This window comes from Jaculus jaculus, chromosome 2, assembly GCF_020740685.1.
Source record: "Jaculus jaculus isolate mJacJac1 chromosome 2, mJacJac1.mat.Y.cur, whole genome shotgun sequence".
NCBI classification, from domain to species: Eukaryota; Metazoa; Chordata; class Mammalia; order Rodentia; family Dipodidae; genus Jaculus; species Jaculus jaculus.
In genome coordinates this window covers 40,696,238-40,713,840 of record NC_059103.1, presented here as the reverse complement: position 1 = coordinate 40,713,840, position 17,603 = coordinate 40,696,238, and the positions used below count along the sequence as shown (strand labels likewise).

The window sequence follows — 17,603 nt, the reverse complement described above, 5'->3', positions numbered from 1 at the left end:
TGTTTACAGAAATGAGGGGAAGCTCCACGATGGCAGGGGAAAATAATGGCATGAGCAAAGGGTAGACATCACTCCCTGGCCAACATAAGGTGGACAACAGGAGAGTGTGCCTGACATTGGTAAGGGGAAGCTGGCTATAACACCCAAAAGCCCACCCCCAACAATACACTGCCTTCAGGAGGTGTTAATTTGCAAATCTCCATCAGCTGGGAACCTAGCATTCAGAACACTTAAGTTTATGGGGGACACCTGAGTCAAACCACCACACCATGCTATATTTGCATTGGTGTATCATTATTGGTGCATTGGCAAAGAACCCCAAAATTCCTTTTTCAGTGTGGTGGACCCACCTTTAATCCCAGCCCCTGGGAGTCACAAGTAGAGCCCGTCTTCAATGATTCTATTTCCAAATAAAATCACATTCTTTAAAAAAATTTTTTTTTTCAAGGTAGGCTCTCGCTCTGTCCCATGCTGATCTGGAATTTACTGTCTAGTCTCAGGCTGGCCTTGAACTCACAGCACTCCTCTTACATCTGCCTCCCCAGTGCTGGGATTAAAGGCGTGTGCCACAATGCCTGGCTAAAAATATTTTTATTGGACTGGAGAGATGACTCAGCAGCTAGTCACTTGCCTGCAAAGCCTGACAGCCTGGCTTCGGTTCCCCAGTGCCCATGCACACCCAGATACACAGAGAGGAGTATGTGTCTGGAGTTCCTTTGCAGTGAGCAGTAAGAGGCCCAGGCCCATTCTCTCTCTCATGCTCCCCTCCACCCCATGCTCTCATCTTGCAAATAAAAAATAAAAATAGGCCGGGCGTGGTGGCACACGCCTTTAATCCCAGCACTCGGGAGGCAGAGGTAGGAGGATCGCCGAGAGTTCGAGGCCACCCTGAGACTACATAGTGAATTCCAGGTCGGCCTGAGCCAAAGTGAAACCCTACCTCGAAAAACAAAACAAAACAAAAAAAAGAACAAAAAAATAAAAATAGAAATATAGGCTGGAGAGATGGTTTAGTGGATAAGGTGCCTTGCCTGCTAAGCCAAAGGACACAAGTTTTCCTTTTCTTTTTCTTTTTGGTTTTTCTAGGTAGGGTCTTGCTAGAGCAAGTCTCATGGTGGCCTTGAACTCACAGTGATCCTCCTACCTCTCCCTCCTCAGTGCTGGGATTAAAGACATGTACCACCATGCCCGGCTTATTTTTTTTTTATATTTTTAAAAATATATTTTATCTGTTTATTTATTTTAGAGAGATACAGAAAAAGAGGCAGAGAGAGAGGCAGATATATAGAGAGAATAAAGCCAGATGTGGTGGCACACGCCTTTAATCCTAGCACTCAGGAGGCAGAGGTAGGAGGATCACCTTGAGTTTGAGGCCACCCTGAAACTACATAGTGAATTCCAGGTCAGCCTGAGCTAGAGTGATATTCACCTCAAAAAAACAAAAACAAAAACCAAAGCAAAAGCAAAAGATATGTAGAGTGAATGGACATGCCAGAGCATCTAGCCACTGTAAACAAACTTCAGATGCATGTGCCACCTTGTGCATCTGGCTTACATGGGTCCTGGGGAATCAAACCTGGGTCCTTTGGCTTTGCAGGCAAATGCCTTAACCGCTAAGCCATCTCTCCAGCCCCTATATATATGTATGTATATGTAAATGTTGGGGAGCTTGAGGTAGGGTCTCACTCTAGCTCAGGCTGACCTGGAATTCCCTATGTAGTTTCAGGGTGGTCTTGAACTCAAGGCAATCCTCCTACCTTTGCTTCCCAAGTGCTGGGATTAAAGGTGTGTGCCACCACGCCAGGCTTATTTTTTATTTTTATTTAAAGGACCCAGGTTTGATTCCGCAGTACCCATGTAAAGCCAGATGCACAAGGTGGCACTTGTGTCTGGAGTTTGTTTTCAGTAGCTACAGGCCCTGGTGTGCCCATTCTCTCTCTACGTATATATATACATAAGTGCAGCGCACACACACATATATGTATACATATGTGTACTTTTTTTTTTAAGGCTTCACTATAGCTCATGCTAACCTGGTATTTACTATGTAGTCTCATGATGGCCCTGAACTCATGTTGACCCTCCTACCTCTGCCTCCCAAGTGCTGGGATTAAAGCCATGTGCCACCATGCCCATCTTAAAATATTTTTAAAAAATAAAAATATTTTTATTTATTTGTAAGCAGAGAGAGAGAGTATGGGTGAACTGAGTCCTCTTGCTGCTGCAAGCAAATTCCATTTGTGCATCTTACTTTACATGGGTACTGGGAAATTGAACCTGAGCCAGCAGGCCTTGTAAGGAAGCACCTTTAATTACTGAGCTATCTCTCTAGTCCCCAAATAATGTCACATTCTTAGGTGCTTGCAATTAGGATTGAGCATATGAATTTTGGAAGAACAGAAATTAATCTCTAACAATGGGTACAAACAAATAATCTAGGGAAAATTTGAAAAAATATATAACTGAGCTCAGAAAGTATGATCAGATTTATTTGTGCCCTTCAGCCAAAATAGATAAAAATTGATTTTTAAGCCAGGCATGGTGGCTTATGCCTTTAATCCCAGTACTCAGGAGGCAAAGGTAGGAGGATTGCCATGAGTTCGAGGCCACCCTGAGACTACATAGTGACTTTCAGGTCAGCCTGGACTAGACTGAAACCCTACCTTGAAAAGAAAATGATTTCAGTAACACTAGATCATGTTTTATGGAAGGATGTGATTATTCAATAATGAGATTAGCAAAGTGAATCTCACAGAAGCCAGCAACATGGCCCTATAGGACTTGAAACAGTCTGTCCTGTCCTATCCTACCCTACCCTACCCTACCCTACCCTGCCCTGCCCTACCCTACCCTACCCTACCCTACCCTACCCTACCCTACCCTACCCTACCCTACCCTACCCTATCCTATCCTATCCTATCCTATCCTATCCTATCCTATCATTTTGAGGACAATGGGGATGGGGCTGTGTTAAAGACCTAGCACAGAACAGCAGTGACCCTGACCTCTCTTTTCCTTGAGTCACCAGATCTTTGACACCAACACTGAAAATGCCTATTGTAGTAACTTTCCTGTTGCTGGGATAAAGTACTGGGTCAGGGACTAGAGAGATGGCTCAGCAGTTAAGCCACCTGCCTGCAAAGACTAATGACCTGGGTTTAGTTCCCCAGTACCCATGTAAAGGCAGATGCACAAAGTGGCTCATGCATCTGAAGTTCATTTGCAGTGACTAGAAGCCCTAACATGCCCATTCTCATTCTTTCTCTCTGCTTGAAAATTAATTTAAAAAATCTGCCGGTTGTGGTGGTGCACGCCGGTAGGATGTTGCTGAAGAGGCAGAGGCAGGAGGATCAGGAGTTCGAGGCCAGCCTGGGCTACACATTTAGCCGGGCGTGGTGGCGTACGCCTTTAATCCCAGCACTCGGGAGGCAGAGGTAGGAGGATTGCCATGAGTTTGAGGCCACCCTGAGACTACAGAGTGAATCCCAGGTCAGTCTGAGCTAGAGCGCTAGAATGAGACCCTATCCCTCAGAAAAAAAAAAAAAAAAAGAAGGGAGCACTGAGAGATTCAGGAAGAATAGAAGCTTTCCCTTCCTCGCACGCATTAGAAATAGAAGAGCCTGGGGACTACACGTCTGCATCAGCATTGGCCAGAGAATATTCATTATTTATTCAGGAAATATTGATTCACTGGGTTTCTGCTCTGGAAAGGGTGCTGTCACAGGCATTGAGGGCTCAGCACGTGCTATACTTTTTAAACACTTTTTAGTTAATTGAGAGGAGATCATGGGTGTGCCAAAAGAACTTCAGATGCATGCACAGCTTTGGGCTCTGGTTTTATGTGGGGAATGAGGAGTCGAACCCAGGCTGGCAGGTTTTGCAAGCAAACACATTTAACCACTGAGCCCATCTCCCTAGCCCCTATCATTTATTTTTGTTTTGTTTTTTCGAGGTAGGGTCTCACTCTAGCCCAGGCTGACCTGGAATTCACTATGGAGTCTCAGGGTGGCCTTGAACTCACGGCAATCCTCCTGCTTCTGTCTCTGGAGTGCTGGGATTAAAGGCGTGAGCCACCACGCCCGGCTATTCATTCTTTTTTTTAATTTTTTTAAAAAATTTATTTATTTACTTATTTGGGAGAGAAAGAGGGAGAGAGAAATAGGCAAGGAGAGAGAGAGAGAATGGGCACACCAGGCAAATGAACTGGGCCTGAATGAGACCCTACCTCAATAAACAAAAACAACAACAAAAACTCCAAATGCATGCATCACCTGTTTATCTGGCTTATCTGGCCTTACATGGGTACTGGGGAATTGAACCTGGGTCTTCAGGCTTTATAAGCAAGCATCTTTAACCACTAAGCCACCTTCCCAACCTACGCACATACACATATAAATTTTTATTATTTTTTTGGTTTTTTGAGGTAGGGTTTTGCTCTAGGCCAGGCTGACCTAGAATTTACCATGTAGTCTCAGGATGGCCTCAAACTCATGGAAATCCTCCTACCTCTGCCTCCCGAGTGCTGGGATTAAAGGTGTGCACCACCATGTCCAGCCAAAATATATTTAAAAAAAGCATCTTTTATGATGACATGAAAATAAAAGAGAGACTGAGAGGAGGAGGAGATATGATGGAGAATGGAGTTAAGGGGAAAGTGGATGGGGGAGAAATTACCATGGTTTATTGTCGATAATAAAAAAAAACAGGGGCGGGGACCAGGCAGCGGCTGGCGGAGCGTGACGAGCGTCCTCGGCTCGACGCCGCCTCCCGGATTGCCTGAGAGCGCCGAGCGCAGGCCAGCGGCCCGGGGCCGAGGTCCCGGAGGACGCGAGGCGACGCGGCCGAGCGGGGGAGGCGGTGGGAGGGAGCGCCGGTCTCTACATGGCGGCGGCTCTGTCGGGCCTGGCTGTCCGGCTCCCGCGCTCGGCCGCCGCGCGCTCCTATGGGGTCTTCTGCAAGGGGCTCACCCGCACGCTGCTCATCTTCTTCGACCTGGCTTGGAGGCTGCGCATCAACTTCCCCTACCTGTACATCGTGGCGTCCATGATGCTCAACGTGCGCCCGCAGGTTCATATTGAAATCCACTGAAGGTCATTCCTTGACTGACAGGCGTCACCCCAGCTCACTGTATCAGAGGACACGAAGCATGGGGGGCAGAAGAGGGACCCTGGACACCTGCCTGGCAAACGTGAAGTGTTCTGGAGGAGGTGACCTGGACAAACTCTTAAGTGGCCTTAAGAAAAGAACCCAGAGGGGGAGCCCCTGCCCAGCAGTGCCTTCCAAGAAGGACCAGCCTGTGGTTGGAGCCAATGGAAAATCACAGGATGAGGCAGTCTCCTTGGAAATGAAGAGTGACCTGAGCTGCGCCGATCATTTGCTTCACAGTGGCGACAAACTGCATCCACTGACTGAGTCAACAGGAAGAGGTCCAACCCTGGCCGCTGCTGTGCGCAAGGATGAGGGTCTGCCCCCTGGCCCTGTGGAGGAGCGCCTTGCTAGGGTGTATGGTGCCATGAAGGAAGCCCTGAGGAGGGACTGGCTGGAGGGAGGACCCAGAGCCACAGATAGCCAAGAAGGACAGTACCCCAAAGGAGAGCTCTGGGTGTCGGGATGGCCAGGCCACCCCAAACCATGGGATGTGGGATTCTTTAAGTGTGAACTGCCAAGCGCTTTTCCTGAGTTAGAACTGTCTTGTCTGCATTCTGATCTGCTCTGGATGCCAGGTGACCTTCCTGAAGTTCTCCTGGAAGATGAGACAAGATGTTTTCTCCTTACCCTATTAAAGCCCTTGTTTTCAGAGCAAACAATAGGCTGCAAGAAAATTGTTTCAAGTATAAAAAGTACTTCAAATGGTCTCCAGATAATACTGGGGCTACTGGCTTTACCACCTTTGGAATTAGCAAATCTCTCATGCCATAGTTAAGGTACAGGAGAACAATAAAAACAGTAGGTTAATTTTGAAAGCTGTCTTAGGAGGATTTCTTTTGCCTTGAGCCAGGATGCGTAGAGCACAGCGATCCAGTCCCTGCTCCCAGGAGTCCATGTGGATGACTAGACGGACCTTGCTGGTTGGTGCAGAAGGAAATTGTCGAGCATGTTTTAAGTTGTGCTGGGAAGAGGCTCAGGACTGAGAAACCCTTTCTGTAGATGATGATGTATCCAGCATGACGTCCAGTGAGAGCGCAGTGACTTCACGTGAGGTTCTTTATGTATCTTCTCAGATCCCCGTTCTAAAGGGCTACTGTCCCAGACACCGTCCATCTCTGCCGGTCTCTGATTGCCTAATGGGAGTGGATTTTTCTGTCTACCTGCTCTACTTTTTATTATGCAAGCTTTGCTCAGTTCACAGTGAGCTGTTACCATGTCTGCATTTCATAGAATAACTCTGACCTGCAGCAAAGTTTCCTCTCCTTTTCCTCCCTCCACTTGAAGCAGTTTAATTGGAGACACATATGGTGATGTTGAAATATTAACCTTGGAATCATCTTCTCAAGCTAGGAGTCCCAACAGGGTTCTCCTGCGTATGAAGGAATGATGAGTCTATTTTCCATAGCACAGATAACAGAAAAGCAAATCAAGTATTTCCGTGACACAGTTTCCAGGTCCTAGGAATTGAGGTCTCTTTTACATTAAGATTTTTGTTGTTTGTTGATAACTTTAATAAAGGTCATTCATTTAAGAATGTATAATTTTTTTAGGACTCCTGAACTCAGAGTTAAAATCAGCCATTTAAGGGATAATGCATTGCATACATCATTTATACTGTGTGCTAAGTTACTATGCCATGTGCTGTTTTAGTGTTTTGGGAAAATGAATAAAGTCTGTTCTTTAGCATAAAAAAAAAAAAGTACGTGGGGGGCTGGAGAGATGGCTTAGCAGCTTAGCACTTGCCTGTGAAGCCTAAGTACCCTGGTTCAAGGCTCGATTCCCCAGGACCCATGTACGCCAGATGTACAAGGAGGCGTTTGCAGTGGCTGGAGGCCCTGGTGTGCCCATTCTTTCTCTCAATCTCTGCCCCTTTCTCTACAATAAAGTATGTGAAATATTAACATATACCATAAATTTTTTTCAGTGGGGCGTGTTGGTGTGCATGCCTTGAATCCCAGCACTCGGGAGGCAGAGGTAGGAGGATTGCTGTGAGTTCAAGGCCACCCTGAGACTACATAGTGAATTCCAGGTCAGCCTGGGCTAGAGCAAGAGCCTACAAAAAAAAAAGAAGAAGAATCTTTATATTTGAGAGAGAGTGTGTGTATGAATGGGCACACCAGGGTCTCCAGCCACTGCAAACAAACTCCAGATGCATGTGCCACCTTGTGCACCTGGCTTTACAAACCTGGGTCCTTTGGCTTTGCAAGGAAGTACCTTAGCTGCTAAGCCATCACTCCAGCCCCCAAATACCTTTTTAAAAAAAATAATCTAGGGCTGGAGTGATGGCTTAGTGGTTAAGCGCTTGCCTGTGAAGCCTAAGGACCCTGGTTCGAGGCCATATTTCCCCCGGACTCACGTTAGCCAGATGCACAAGGGGGCACACGCATCTGGAGTTGTTTGCAGTGGCTGGAGGCCCTGGCGTGCCCATTCTCTTTCTCTTTCTCTCTATCTGCCTCTTTCTTTCTCTGTCACTCCCAAATAAATAAAATAAACAAAAAAAAAATTAAAAAAAATCTAGCCAGAAGTGGTGGCGCATGCTTTAATCCCAGCACTTGGGAGGCAAAGGTAGGAGAATCACTGAGAGTTCAACAAGAGCCTGGGGCTACAGAGTGAATTTCAGGTCAGCCTGGGCTAGAGTGAGACCTGACCTCAAAAAAAAAAAGAATCTGGACAGGTTCACTGGGTTCTCTGACTAGTCAATTAGTCAATTAGCATCCTATCACACCCTTTTTGTGTGATCACATTTGACACAGGCGTCCAAGTCCATGCACGCAATGAAGTCTCCATTAAACCAAAAAAGGGCAGCAGGACTTAGAGAGATTCTGGACAGCTGAGCCTATGGTGGATCCTGGAGGGTGGGCACCCCAAGCTGGCCTGGAAGGAAACTCCATGCCTTCTGCTGGACCTCACCCTATGCATCCCTTCATTGGCATTTCTTTTATAATACGCTTCTCTCTCTCAATCTCTCTCTCTTTTTTTCCCAATGTGGTCTTGCTCTAGGTCAGGCTGACCTAGAATTCACTATATAGTTCTCAGGGTGGTCTTGAACTCACAGTGATCCTCCTAACTCTGCCTCCCAAATGCTGGGATTAAGGGCATGTGCCACCACACCCATCTCTCTCTTTTTTTTTTTTTAAATTTATTTATTTGAGAGCGACAGACACAGAAAGACAGATAGAGGGAGAGAGAGAATGGGCACGCTAGGGCTTCCAGCCTCTGCAAACGAACTCCAGACGCGTGTGCCCCCTTGTGCATCTGGCTAACGTGGGACCTGCGGAACCGAGCCTCGAACCGGGGTCCTTAGGCTTCACAGGCAAGCGCTTAACCGCTAAGCCATCTCTCCAGCCCCCATCTCTCTTTTATCTTTTGAGACAGGTCCTATGTAACCCAGGCTGTCCTCCTGAGTGCTGGGATTGCCACCATACCCAGTTTGATTTGATGCTGGAAATTGAACCCGTAGCCTTGTGTATGCTAGGCAGACGTTCTACCAGCTGAGCTACATCTCAAGGCCCATATTATTCTTTACAAAACCCTGCAAATGCTTCCCTTTCTAGGAGCTACTCAAGCCAATGAATCAAATCAGAGGAGGAGGCTGTGGGATCCCAGCTGATAGCTGGGTGATCAGAAGCATGAGTAAAACAACCTGAGCTTGTGGCTGGCATCAAGAGGAGGACTGAGCCCCTGTAGGAGCTGGCTGTCTCCAGGAAGACTGAATTAGAAGATACCAGCTGATATTCCCTGCAGATGGCTTGCCACGTGTGGAGGACAGCAGTGCCAGAGTGTTCAGGGGGTGAGTGTATGGCACAAGAAAGCCCAAGTGATTTGGACTGGCTTTTCCCATCACATCAGGTTCAAGGAAGGGAAAGAACAGGTTAGGAGAGGTGGAATGTGGTAGGCAGGTTGCTAAAATGGGCCCATAGATTTCTGGCCCCTGGTATATACTTATCAGCCTCTGACGCCAGCCAAACACTAATCTAGGGGCTGCCATGAAGGGATTTGGCAGGATTAGTTGGTTTAAAAATGGGGAGACTACCTAGGTAAGCTGACTAAGTCACAGAGCCCTTCAAAAGCTGAGGGGTTTTCTCCTGGTCCCAGAGGATCAAAAAGCATGAGACAGGTTGCAGCAGGGCTGGAAGACAGAGCGCGCATCAGTGTTGGGGGCGACTGTGGGGACCCACCTGGCGCCAAGGAACTGAAAGCAGCCTGCAAGAGTTAAGAAGGACCCAGTGGTTGTTTATAATTATGGAAGTTGTCACACAAAAAAAGAAGAATCCAAAGTTCAAGGTCAGCCTGGGTTACAAAGTAAGTTCAAGGCCAGCCTGGACAACTTAAGTGAAATCCTGCTTTAAAATAAGAGTTTGGGGTCTGGAGGGATGGATTAATGGTTAAGGCATTAAGGCATTTGTCTGCAAAGCCAAAGGATCCAGGTTCAATTCCCCAGGACCCATGTTAGCCAGATGCACAAGGGGGCGCATATGTCTGGAGTTTGTTTGCAGTGGCTGGAGGCCCTGGTGTGCCCATTCTCTCTCTCTCTCTCCCTCTTTCTTTGTCAAATAAATAAATAAAAATAAAATATTTTAAGATAAGAGTTTGGAGCTGGAGAGATGGCTTAGAGGTTAAGGAGCTTACCTGCAAAGCCAAAGGGCCTCGGTTCAATTCCCCAGAACCCACATAAACCTGATGCACAGGTGGCTCATGTGTCTTGAGTTCGTTTGCAGTGGCTGGAGGCCCTGGTGTGCCTATTCTCCCTCTCTCTCTCTGACTCTCTTGCTCTCTCAAATAAATAAATAAATAAATAATAAAATAAGAGTTTGAAAAGAAAGAAAGAAGACAGACAGACCCAGTGGGCTGGCCGTGGTGGCGCACACTTTTAATCCCAGCACTCAGGAGGCAGAGGTAAGAGAATTGCCATGAATTCTAGGCCCCCCTGAGACTACATAGTGAATTCCAGGTTAGCCTGAGCAAGAGCGGACTCTACCTCAGAAAACCACACACACACAAAAAAAAGAAAAAAAAAAAAAGAAAAAAAGAAAAAGAAAGAAAGAAAGAAAGAGAAGACCCAGTGGCCCATGAGAAACAGGGCTACAGGGCCACACAAAGAAGCACATTCTGCCAACAATCAGGGAGCTGGGAGTGGCCCCTGGGCCCCGATAAAACTGCAGAGTTGGGGCTGGAGAGATGGCTTAGCGGTTAAACGCTTGCCTGTGAAGCCTAAGGACCCCGGTTCGAGGCTTGGTTCCCCAGGTCCCACGTTAGCCAGATGCACAGGGGGGCGCACGCATCTGGAGTTCGTTTGCAGAGGCTGGAAGCCCTGGCGATCCCATTCTCTCTCTCTCCCTCCATCTGTCTTTCTCTCTGTGTCTGTCGCTCTCAAATAAATAAATAAATAATGAACAAAAAAAACAAAAAACAAAAAACTGCAGAGTTGGCCAGCATCTTAATGAAGCCATAGGCAGCACATTCAGGTAAGTGTACTGGGACATCTGACCCACAAAAGTAGTAGATAAGGGGCTGGGGAGATGGCTCCGTGGGTAAAGGTGGTGCTGGCTGGGGTTCAATTCCCAAGCCACCTATGTAAGCCTGATACAAGGTGTTGTAAGCACCTGGTGTTCGTTTGCAGTGCTAAAGGGGCTTGGTGCATGTGTACACACACACAGAAACACGATGTAACTTTTAAAAAGGTAGATAATAAACATGTTTCAACCCCCAAATCTAAATATGTGGTAACTTGCTAGCCAACAATAGAAAACCTCTGTTGAACTGCCAAGTAGGAGGGATTCGGACGCATGCATGGTTGTCTGAGTGTGCAATGTACAAACTTTGGGGGATCCTTTACAAAGCCATTACCATGAATGGTGCCTTCTGAAAAGTGAGCACTGCACACAGCACAATGGCACACAGTAGCCCACAGGACTCCATGCTCACCTTGCCAGTCCTGAGGCCATCCCTTTTCCTTTTATAAAAGTATATTTGATTGCTCAGCGGTTAAGGCGCTTGCCTTCAAAGCCGAATGACCCAGGTTTGGTTCCCCAGTACCCGTGTAAAGCCAGATGCACAGTGGCACATGTGTCTAGAGTTCCTTTGCAGCAGCTGGAGGCCCAGGTGCACCCATTCTCTCTCTGCTTGCAAATAAATAAAATATTCTTTAAAAGTATATTTAGCCGGGCGTGGTGGCGCATGCCTTTAATCCCAGCACTCGGGAGACAGAGGTAGGAGGATTGTCGTGAGTTCTAGGCCACCCTGAGACTCCATAGTGAATTCCAGGTCAGCCTGGGCTAGAGTGAGACCCTACCTCAAAAAATTAAAAAAAAAAAAAACATAAAGCAAAAAACAAAAGTATATTTGAGGGAGGGAGAGAGACTATGAGTACAATAGGGCCTCTTGCCACTGTAAACAAACTCCAAATGCATGCACCATTTGTGCATCTGGCTTCATATGGGCATTGGAGAATTGAACTCAGGCTGGTAGGCTTTGCAAGCAGGTGCCTTTAACTAAGCCATCTCCCCAGCCCCTCACCCCTTTTTGAGACAGGGTCAGGCAGCCCAGGCTGGCCTCAAATTCTCTATACCCAAGGATGACCTTGAACTGATTATCCTTCCCCTCCTACTTCCCAAGGGCTGGGATTTCAGGTATGCACCACCGTACCCTGCTTCTTCCAACCTCTTTTGCCCTTAACGAACATGAGAGGACTGTAAGAAGTACTCTCAGTGTTCAAAGTGTTTAGTGTATGTTATACATTTACACACTGGACCTTCAGTTCACCTGTGAATTATCTTCTCAATCCAACCTCCCTCTTCACTGAAAACAGAAAATTGGGCTGAAGAAGATGGCTTAGCGGTTAAGGCATTTGCTTGCAAAGCCAAAGGACACTGGTTCGATTCCCCAGGACCCATGTAAGCTAGATGCACAAGGTGGCGCACACATCTAGAGTTCATTTGCAGTGGCTGGAGGCCCTGGTGTGCCCATTCTCTCTGTCTCTCTCTCTCTCTACACACACACACACACACACACACACACACATATACACCTCTTTCTCTCTCTCAAATAAATAAAATATATATCTAAAAAACCAGAAAATTTTCACACCTCTTTTTTATACACATCCAAACTCTTTGCCCAAATGTTTCCCCTCTTGTTCCATGCTGTCAGCTCATAAGAACAGGTCTGCCGGGCGTGGTGGTGTGCACCTTTAATCCCAGCACTTGTGAGGCAGAGGTAGGAGGATCACTGTGAGTTCGAGGCCACCCTGAGACTACAGAGTGAATACCAGGTCAGCCTGGGCTAGATGGAGACCCAACCTTAAAAAAAGCAAAAAATAAAAAAAGAAAAAAAGAACAAGTCTGCCTATGGCCTTTGCTTCTTCTTTAAGATGGTGTCACCATAGCAACAGATAAACAGAGGCTTGAGGATGGATCAAGGCATCAGCTTCCTCTGGAGGAAAGCATGAGGAATCTCCCCTCCCTTCCTGTGTTGTGAGCAGAGCTAGGACAAAGCAAAGCTTTTGAGCTTTAGAAGACTCATGATCATTGTTAAAAGTTCTTTCAGGCTGGACGTGGTGGTGCATACCTTTAATTCCAGCACTCAGGAGGCAGAGGTAGGAGGATCGCCATGAGTTTGAGGCCAGCCTTGGACTACAGAATGTATTCCAGGTCAGCCTGGGCTAGAGTGAGACCCTGTCTTGAAAAACAACAACAAAAAGTTTTTTCCAGTCCTGCCAGTTTACCTAACAGGTCCACATGTGGTAAAAAGTCATTAGGAGAGATGGCTTAGCGGTTAAGTGCTTGCTTGTGAAGCCTAAGGACCCTGGTTGGAGGCTTGATTCTCTAGTACTCCTTGAGCCAGATGCACAGGTGGTGCACGCATCTGGAGTTCGTTTGTAGTGGCTGATGCCCCATTCTCTCTCTCTCTCTCTCTCTGCCTCTGTCTCTTTGTCTGTCACTTTCAAATAAAGAAAACAAAAATTAAAAAAAAAAAAAACAACCAACTCATTTGTGGAAGTGCTGACTCGTGTTTCCTAGGAAGGCAGCTCAGTAATGAAAACGTGTCAAAGCCCAAGAATCTTTTAGGTGAGCCCTGTTTCTTATTTATTTGAGAGAGAGAAGGGAAGAGGGGAAGGTTGTTGGAGAATGGGCACACCAGGGCCTCCAGCCATTGCAAACATGTAAGACACATGTGACACCTTATACGTTCTTAATGTGGGTTCTGGGGTATCAAACCCAGGTTCTTAGGCTTCATAGGCAAGCGCCTTAATGACTAAGCCATCTCTCCAGCCCGAGCCATTTCTTTATTGAGAAAATGAACCCAATTTACAGAGACGGCAAATGCAGGTAAAAACATTTCTGGAAGCCAGGTGTGGTTGTACATGCTTGAGACTCAGCACTCTGGAGGCAGAGGTAAGAGGATCACTGTGAATTCCAGGCCAGCTTGGGGCCACAGAGTGAGCTCTAGGTCAGCCTGGACTACAGTGAAACCTTGCCTCAGAAAAAAATAAGCAAACAAACAAACAAAAATACACTAGTTATTGGAATGTAAGCAAATGAAAATGTTGTGCTACAAGGTGAACAAGATTAGAACTTTGAGGCAAGTTCATAAATACTGATTAGCTCAAACTCATTTAAGGTATTGCTGAATTATGCTATCAGAAGCTGCAATGGCTCCTTAGACAATGCAAGTGGAGTATGACTTTAAAATCTCAGACCTATTCTTAAGATACGGAAACTCTAGGATCCTGGTCTTGGAGTATCTCAAAGGTATGAAGATCAGGTAAGTTCATATGTGTGAAACACCATGCACTAGACTGAACAATGTAACAGAGTTCTTATAAGGAAGCTACTCTGAGGGACAGACTGATGGATGCACATTTGAGACAGAATTCAGTCCAAAAAGTAGTTATAAAATCTTTCACCAAGGCTTGCATGGTGACATATCCCTCCAGCACTTGGGCGGCAGAGGTAGGAGGATCTCTGTGAGTTCGAGGCCCCCCTGAGACTACATAGTGAATTCCAGGTCAGCCTAGACTAGAGTGAGACCCTACCTAGAAAAACCAAAACAAAAATAAAATAAAATAAAACTAAAAAAATAAAAGCTTTCACCAATAAGCCATAAAATAAGGAAAATATGTACAAAATGTTAAAATTCCATAATTTTCAGACTTAGGCTATCATCTTTTATCCTCATGCCCTTAGCACTATTTGGATGTCAAACTTTTGTTGTTGTTTTTTTTTTTGAGGTAGAATCTTGCTTTAGCCCAGGCTGGCCTAGAATTCACTATGTAGTCCCAGGCTGGCCTTAAACTCATGGCGATCCTCCTACCTCTGCTTCCCCAAGGGCTGGGATTAAAGGCATGAGCCACCATGCCTGGCAAGATGTCTTTTGTTTTGTTTTTCGAGGTAGGGTCCCACTCTAGCCCAGGCTGACCTGGAATTCACTATGTAGTCTCAGGGTGGGCTCAAACTCATGGCAATCCTCCTACCTGTGCCTCCTGAGTGCTGGGATCTAAGGCATGCTCCACCAAACCTGGCTTGAGATGTCTTTTTTTTTTTTTTTTTAAAGGAAATGTCTCACTTTAGCTCAGGCTGACATGGAATTCACTATGTAGTCTCAGGGTGGCCTCTAGTTCACAGCGATTCCCCTACCTCTGTTTCCCGAATGCTGGGATTACCAAAGGTATGAGCCACCATGCCCAGCAGGATGTCTTAAATGAGGGGCTGAAGATATGGTTCAGTGGTTAATGCCACTTGCTTGCCAAGCCTGCTGGCCCAGGTCTGATTAAGGGCATCTGAAGTTTGTTTGCTGAATACATCATCCAGTGGTGTTTAGACTAATGCAAAATGAACACACAATACTCAAAATAGGATTTTAAAAAGTAGTCTTTCAATTTTATTTATGGGGGGTTGAATGAGAGAGAGAATAGGTGTACCAGGGTCTCCAGCTACTGCAAATGAACTCCAGATGCCTGTGCCACCATATGCATCTGGATTACATGGGTTCTGGGAAGTTGAATCTTGGTCCTTAGGCTTCACAGGCAAGCACCTTAACCACTAAGCCATCTCTCCAGTCACACAATATGATTTTAAAGGAGGGTCTGGGGGTTCCCTGGAGAGAAAACCCCTGTACTGACTGTATTCACAGCTTTCATTTAAGATTAATCAGTCATGGTGGCATATGACTTTACTCCTAGCACTTGGGAGGCAGAAGTAGGACTGCCATGAGTTCTAGGCCACCCTGAGACTACACAGTGAATTCCAGGTCAGCCTAGACTACAGTGAGAGTCTACCTCCAAAAAAAATTAATCAATATAAAACTACAGGGACCTAGAGCTGAATTTAAAGAATGCTTGTACCAAGACTACATAGTGAATTTCAGGTCAGCCTGCTAGAGTGTAGACCCTACCTTGAAAAACCAAAAATAAATGAAAGAATGCTTGTAATTACCGACACATAACAAATCACGACTTGCCTGATTCATGTGTATCCTCACAGACCACAAGCTTTTTCCTTGTGCTTCTCAGTTCAGATCACAGTGATGACAGTTCGGTTCATGGTCATTTCATCAGGAAGTCTTTGGCGAAGCTACGAGCTCCTGCCTTCAAGATACTCCACCCAAAGTGCACAGCCTTCCATGTCCTCAGGCTTAGCTTGTGCAAAGATTAGCCTCTCGCCAATTAGCATGATCTTCAGTTTGCAGTGGCAAATGTCCCTGGCATGCCTGTGCCCTCTGCCCCCAACAAACAAGTATTTTCTTTTAGCAATTTTTCATTTTTTATTTGAGAGCGATAGACAGAAAGAGGCAGAGAGAGAGAGAGAGAGACAATGGGCGTGCCAGGGCTTCCAGCCACTGCAATGAACTCCAGATGTATATGCCCCCTTGTGCATCGGGCTAACATGGGTCTTGGGGAATCAAGAGAGAGAGAGAGAATGGGCGTGCCAGGGCTTCCAGCCACTGCAAACGAACTCCAGATGTATATGCCCCCTTGTGCATCTGGCTAACATGGGTCCTGGGGAATCAAGCCTAGAACCGGGGTCCTTAGGCTTCACAGGCAAGCGCTTAACCACTAAGCCATCTCTCCAGCCCTAACAAACAAATATTTAAAAATACTGGTAATAACTTACAACTTTTAAAAAAATATTTTTATTTTATTTGAGAAAGAGGCAGAGAGAGAGAATGGATGCACCAGGGCCTTCAGCCACTGCAAACAAACTCCAAACTCATGTGCCATCTTGTGCATCTCGCTTATGTGGGTATTGGGAAATTGAACCTGGGTCCTTAGGCTTTGCAGGTAAGCACCTTAACCTCCTCCCAAGTGCTGGGATAAATGGCATGCACAATCACACTCAGCTATACCTTTTAAATTTCTTACAACCAGGTGCTGCGGCACAAGCTTGCATTCCCAGAATTTGAGAGGCTGAGGCAGATCACAATCTGGGCCACATATTGAGACCCTGTCACAAAAAACTAAGTATGAACTGGGATCAGAGCTGTAGAGGGTGAGACTATTAAAAATGGAAAAGACAGGACTGGAGAGATGGCTTAGCAGTTAAGGGGCTTGCCTGCAAAGCCTTAAGGACTCAGGTTCAATTCGCCCGTACCCATATAAGCCAGATGCACAAGGTGGCACATGTTTATGGAGTTCATTTCCAGTGGCTAGAGGCCCTGATGTGCCCATTCTCTGAAAAATAACTAAATTAAAAAAAAAATTTAAGAGCTGGAGAGATGGCTTGGTGGTTAAGGTGCTTGCCTGCAAAGCCAAAGGAACCAGGTTCAAGTTCCCAGGGCCCAAGTAAACCAGATGCACAAGGTAGCACATGTATCTGTAGTTCGTTTGCAGCAGCTGGAGGCTGCTCATAAATAAAAATATATTTAAAAACTTATTTATTAGACGGGCATGGTGGCACACGCCTTTAATCCCAGCACTCAGGAGGCAGAGGTAGGAGGACTGCCGTGAGTTTGAGGCCACCCTGAGACTCCATAGTGAACTCCAGGTCAGCCTGGGCTAGAATGAGACCCCACCTCAAAAAAAAACCAAAAAAACAAAAAACTTATTTGAGTGACAGAGAAAGAGAGAGGCGGGGGGGGGGGAGGGAGAGGGGGCAGAGAGAGAGAATGGGCGCACCAGGGCCTCCAGCCACTGCAAATGGAACTCCAGATGCATGTGCCCCCTTGTGCATCTGGCTTACGTGGGTCCTGGAGAATGGAACCTTGAACCAGGATCCTTAGGCTTCATAGGTAAGCACTTAGCCACTAAGCCATCTCTCCAGCCCCTTAAATTTTTTTAAAAGAAAAAAAAAAAATGGGAAAGGCCCAAGACCAGTAATTCAAAGGAAATCAGACTCAGGATGATTTAGAATCTTCTGGGAGACCCTTCCGAAGTACCCATCTTCAACCTCCTGAATTAGAGGACTGAATTAGCACTCCGGCACTGAATTAGAGGGCTGGTGTGCTACAGAAAACAAAGC

General features: G+C 46.3%; 2 protein-coding genes across 2 annotated transcripts; both read left to right on the top strand.

Annotated features, from left to right (window-relative positions):
* Window positions 1–4,881: 4,881 nt before the first annotated feature.
* On the top strand, window positions 4,882–5,402 carry LOC123458747 (small integral membrane protein 10-like protein 2A). Its single transcript, XM_045143907.1, has one exon. It carries the CDS (start codon window positions 4,882–4,884, stop codon window positions 5,086–5,088), a length of 207 nt encoding a protein of 68 aa, XP_044999842.1. The 3' UTR covers window positions 5,089–5,402.
* Window positions 5,147–5,783, top strand: Fam220a (family with sequence similarity 220 member A). Its single transcript, XM_045143500.1, has 2 exons — window positions 5,147–5,638; window positions 5,724–5,783. Exons 1-2 carry the CDS (start codon window positions 5,147–5,149, stop codon window positions 5,781–5,783), a joined length of 552 nt encoding a protein of 183 aa, XP_044999435.1.
* The last annotated feature ends 11,820 nt before the right edge of the window (window positions 5,784–17,603 follow it).

Bases quoted from the DNA above. Each gene is read 5' to 3' on its own strand.
- LOC123458747 (XM_045143907.1), top strand. From the start codon at position 4,882: ATGGCGGCGGCTCTGTCGGGCCTGGCTGTCCGGCTCCCGCGCTCGGCC.
- Fam220a (XM_045143500.1), top strand. From the start codon at position 5,147: ATGGGGGGCAGAAGAGGGACCCTGGACACCTGCCTGGCAAACGTGAAG. The intron at 5,639-5,723 runs GTGGGATTCTTT...TCTGGATGCCAG, and splicing joins GCCACCCCAAACCATGGGAT to GTGACCTTCCTGAAGTTCTC.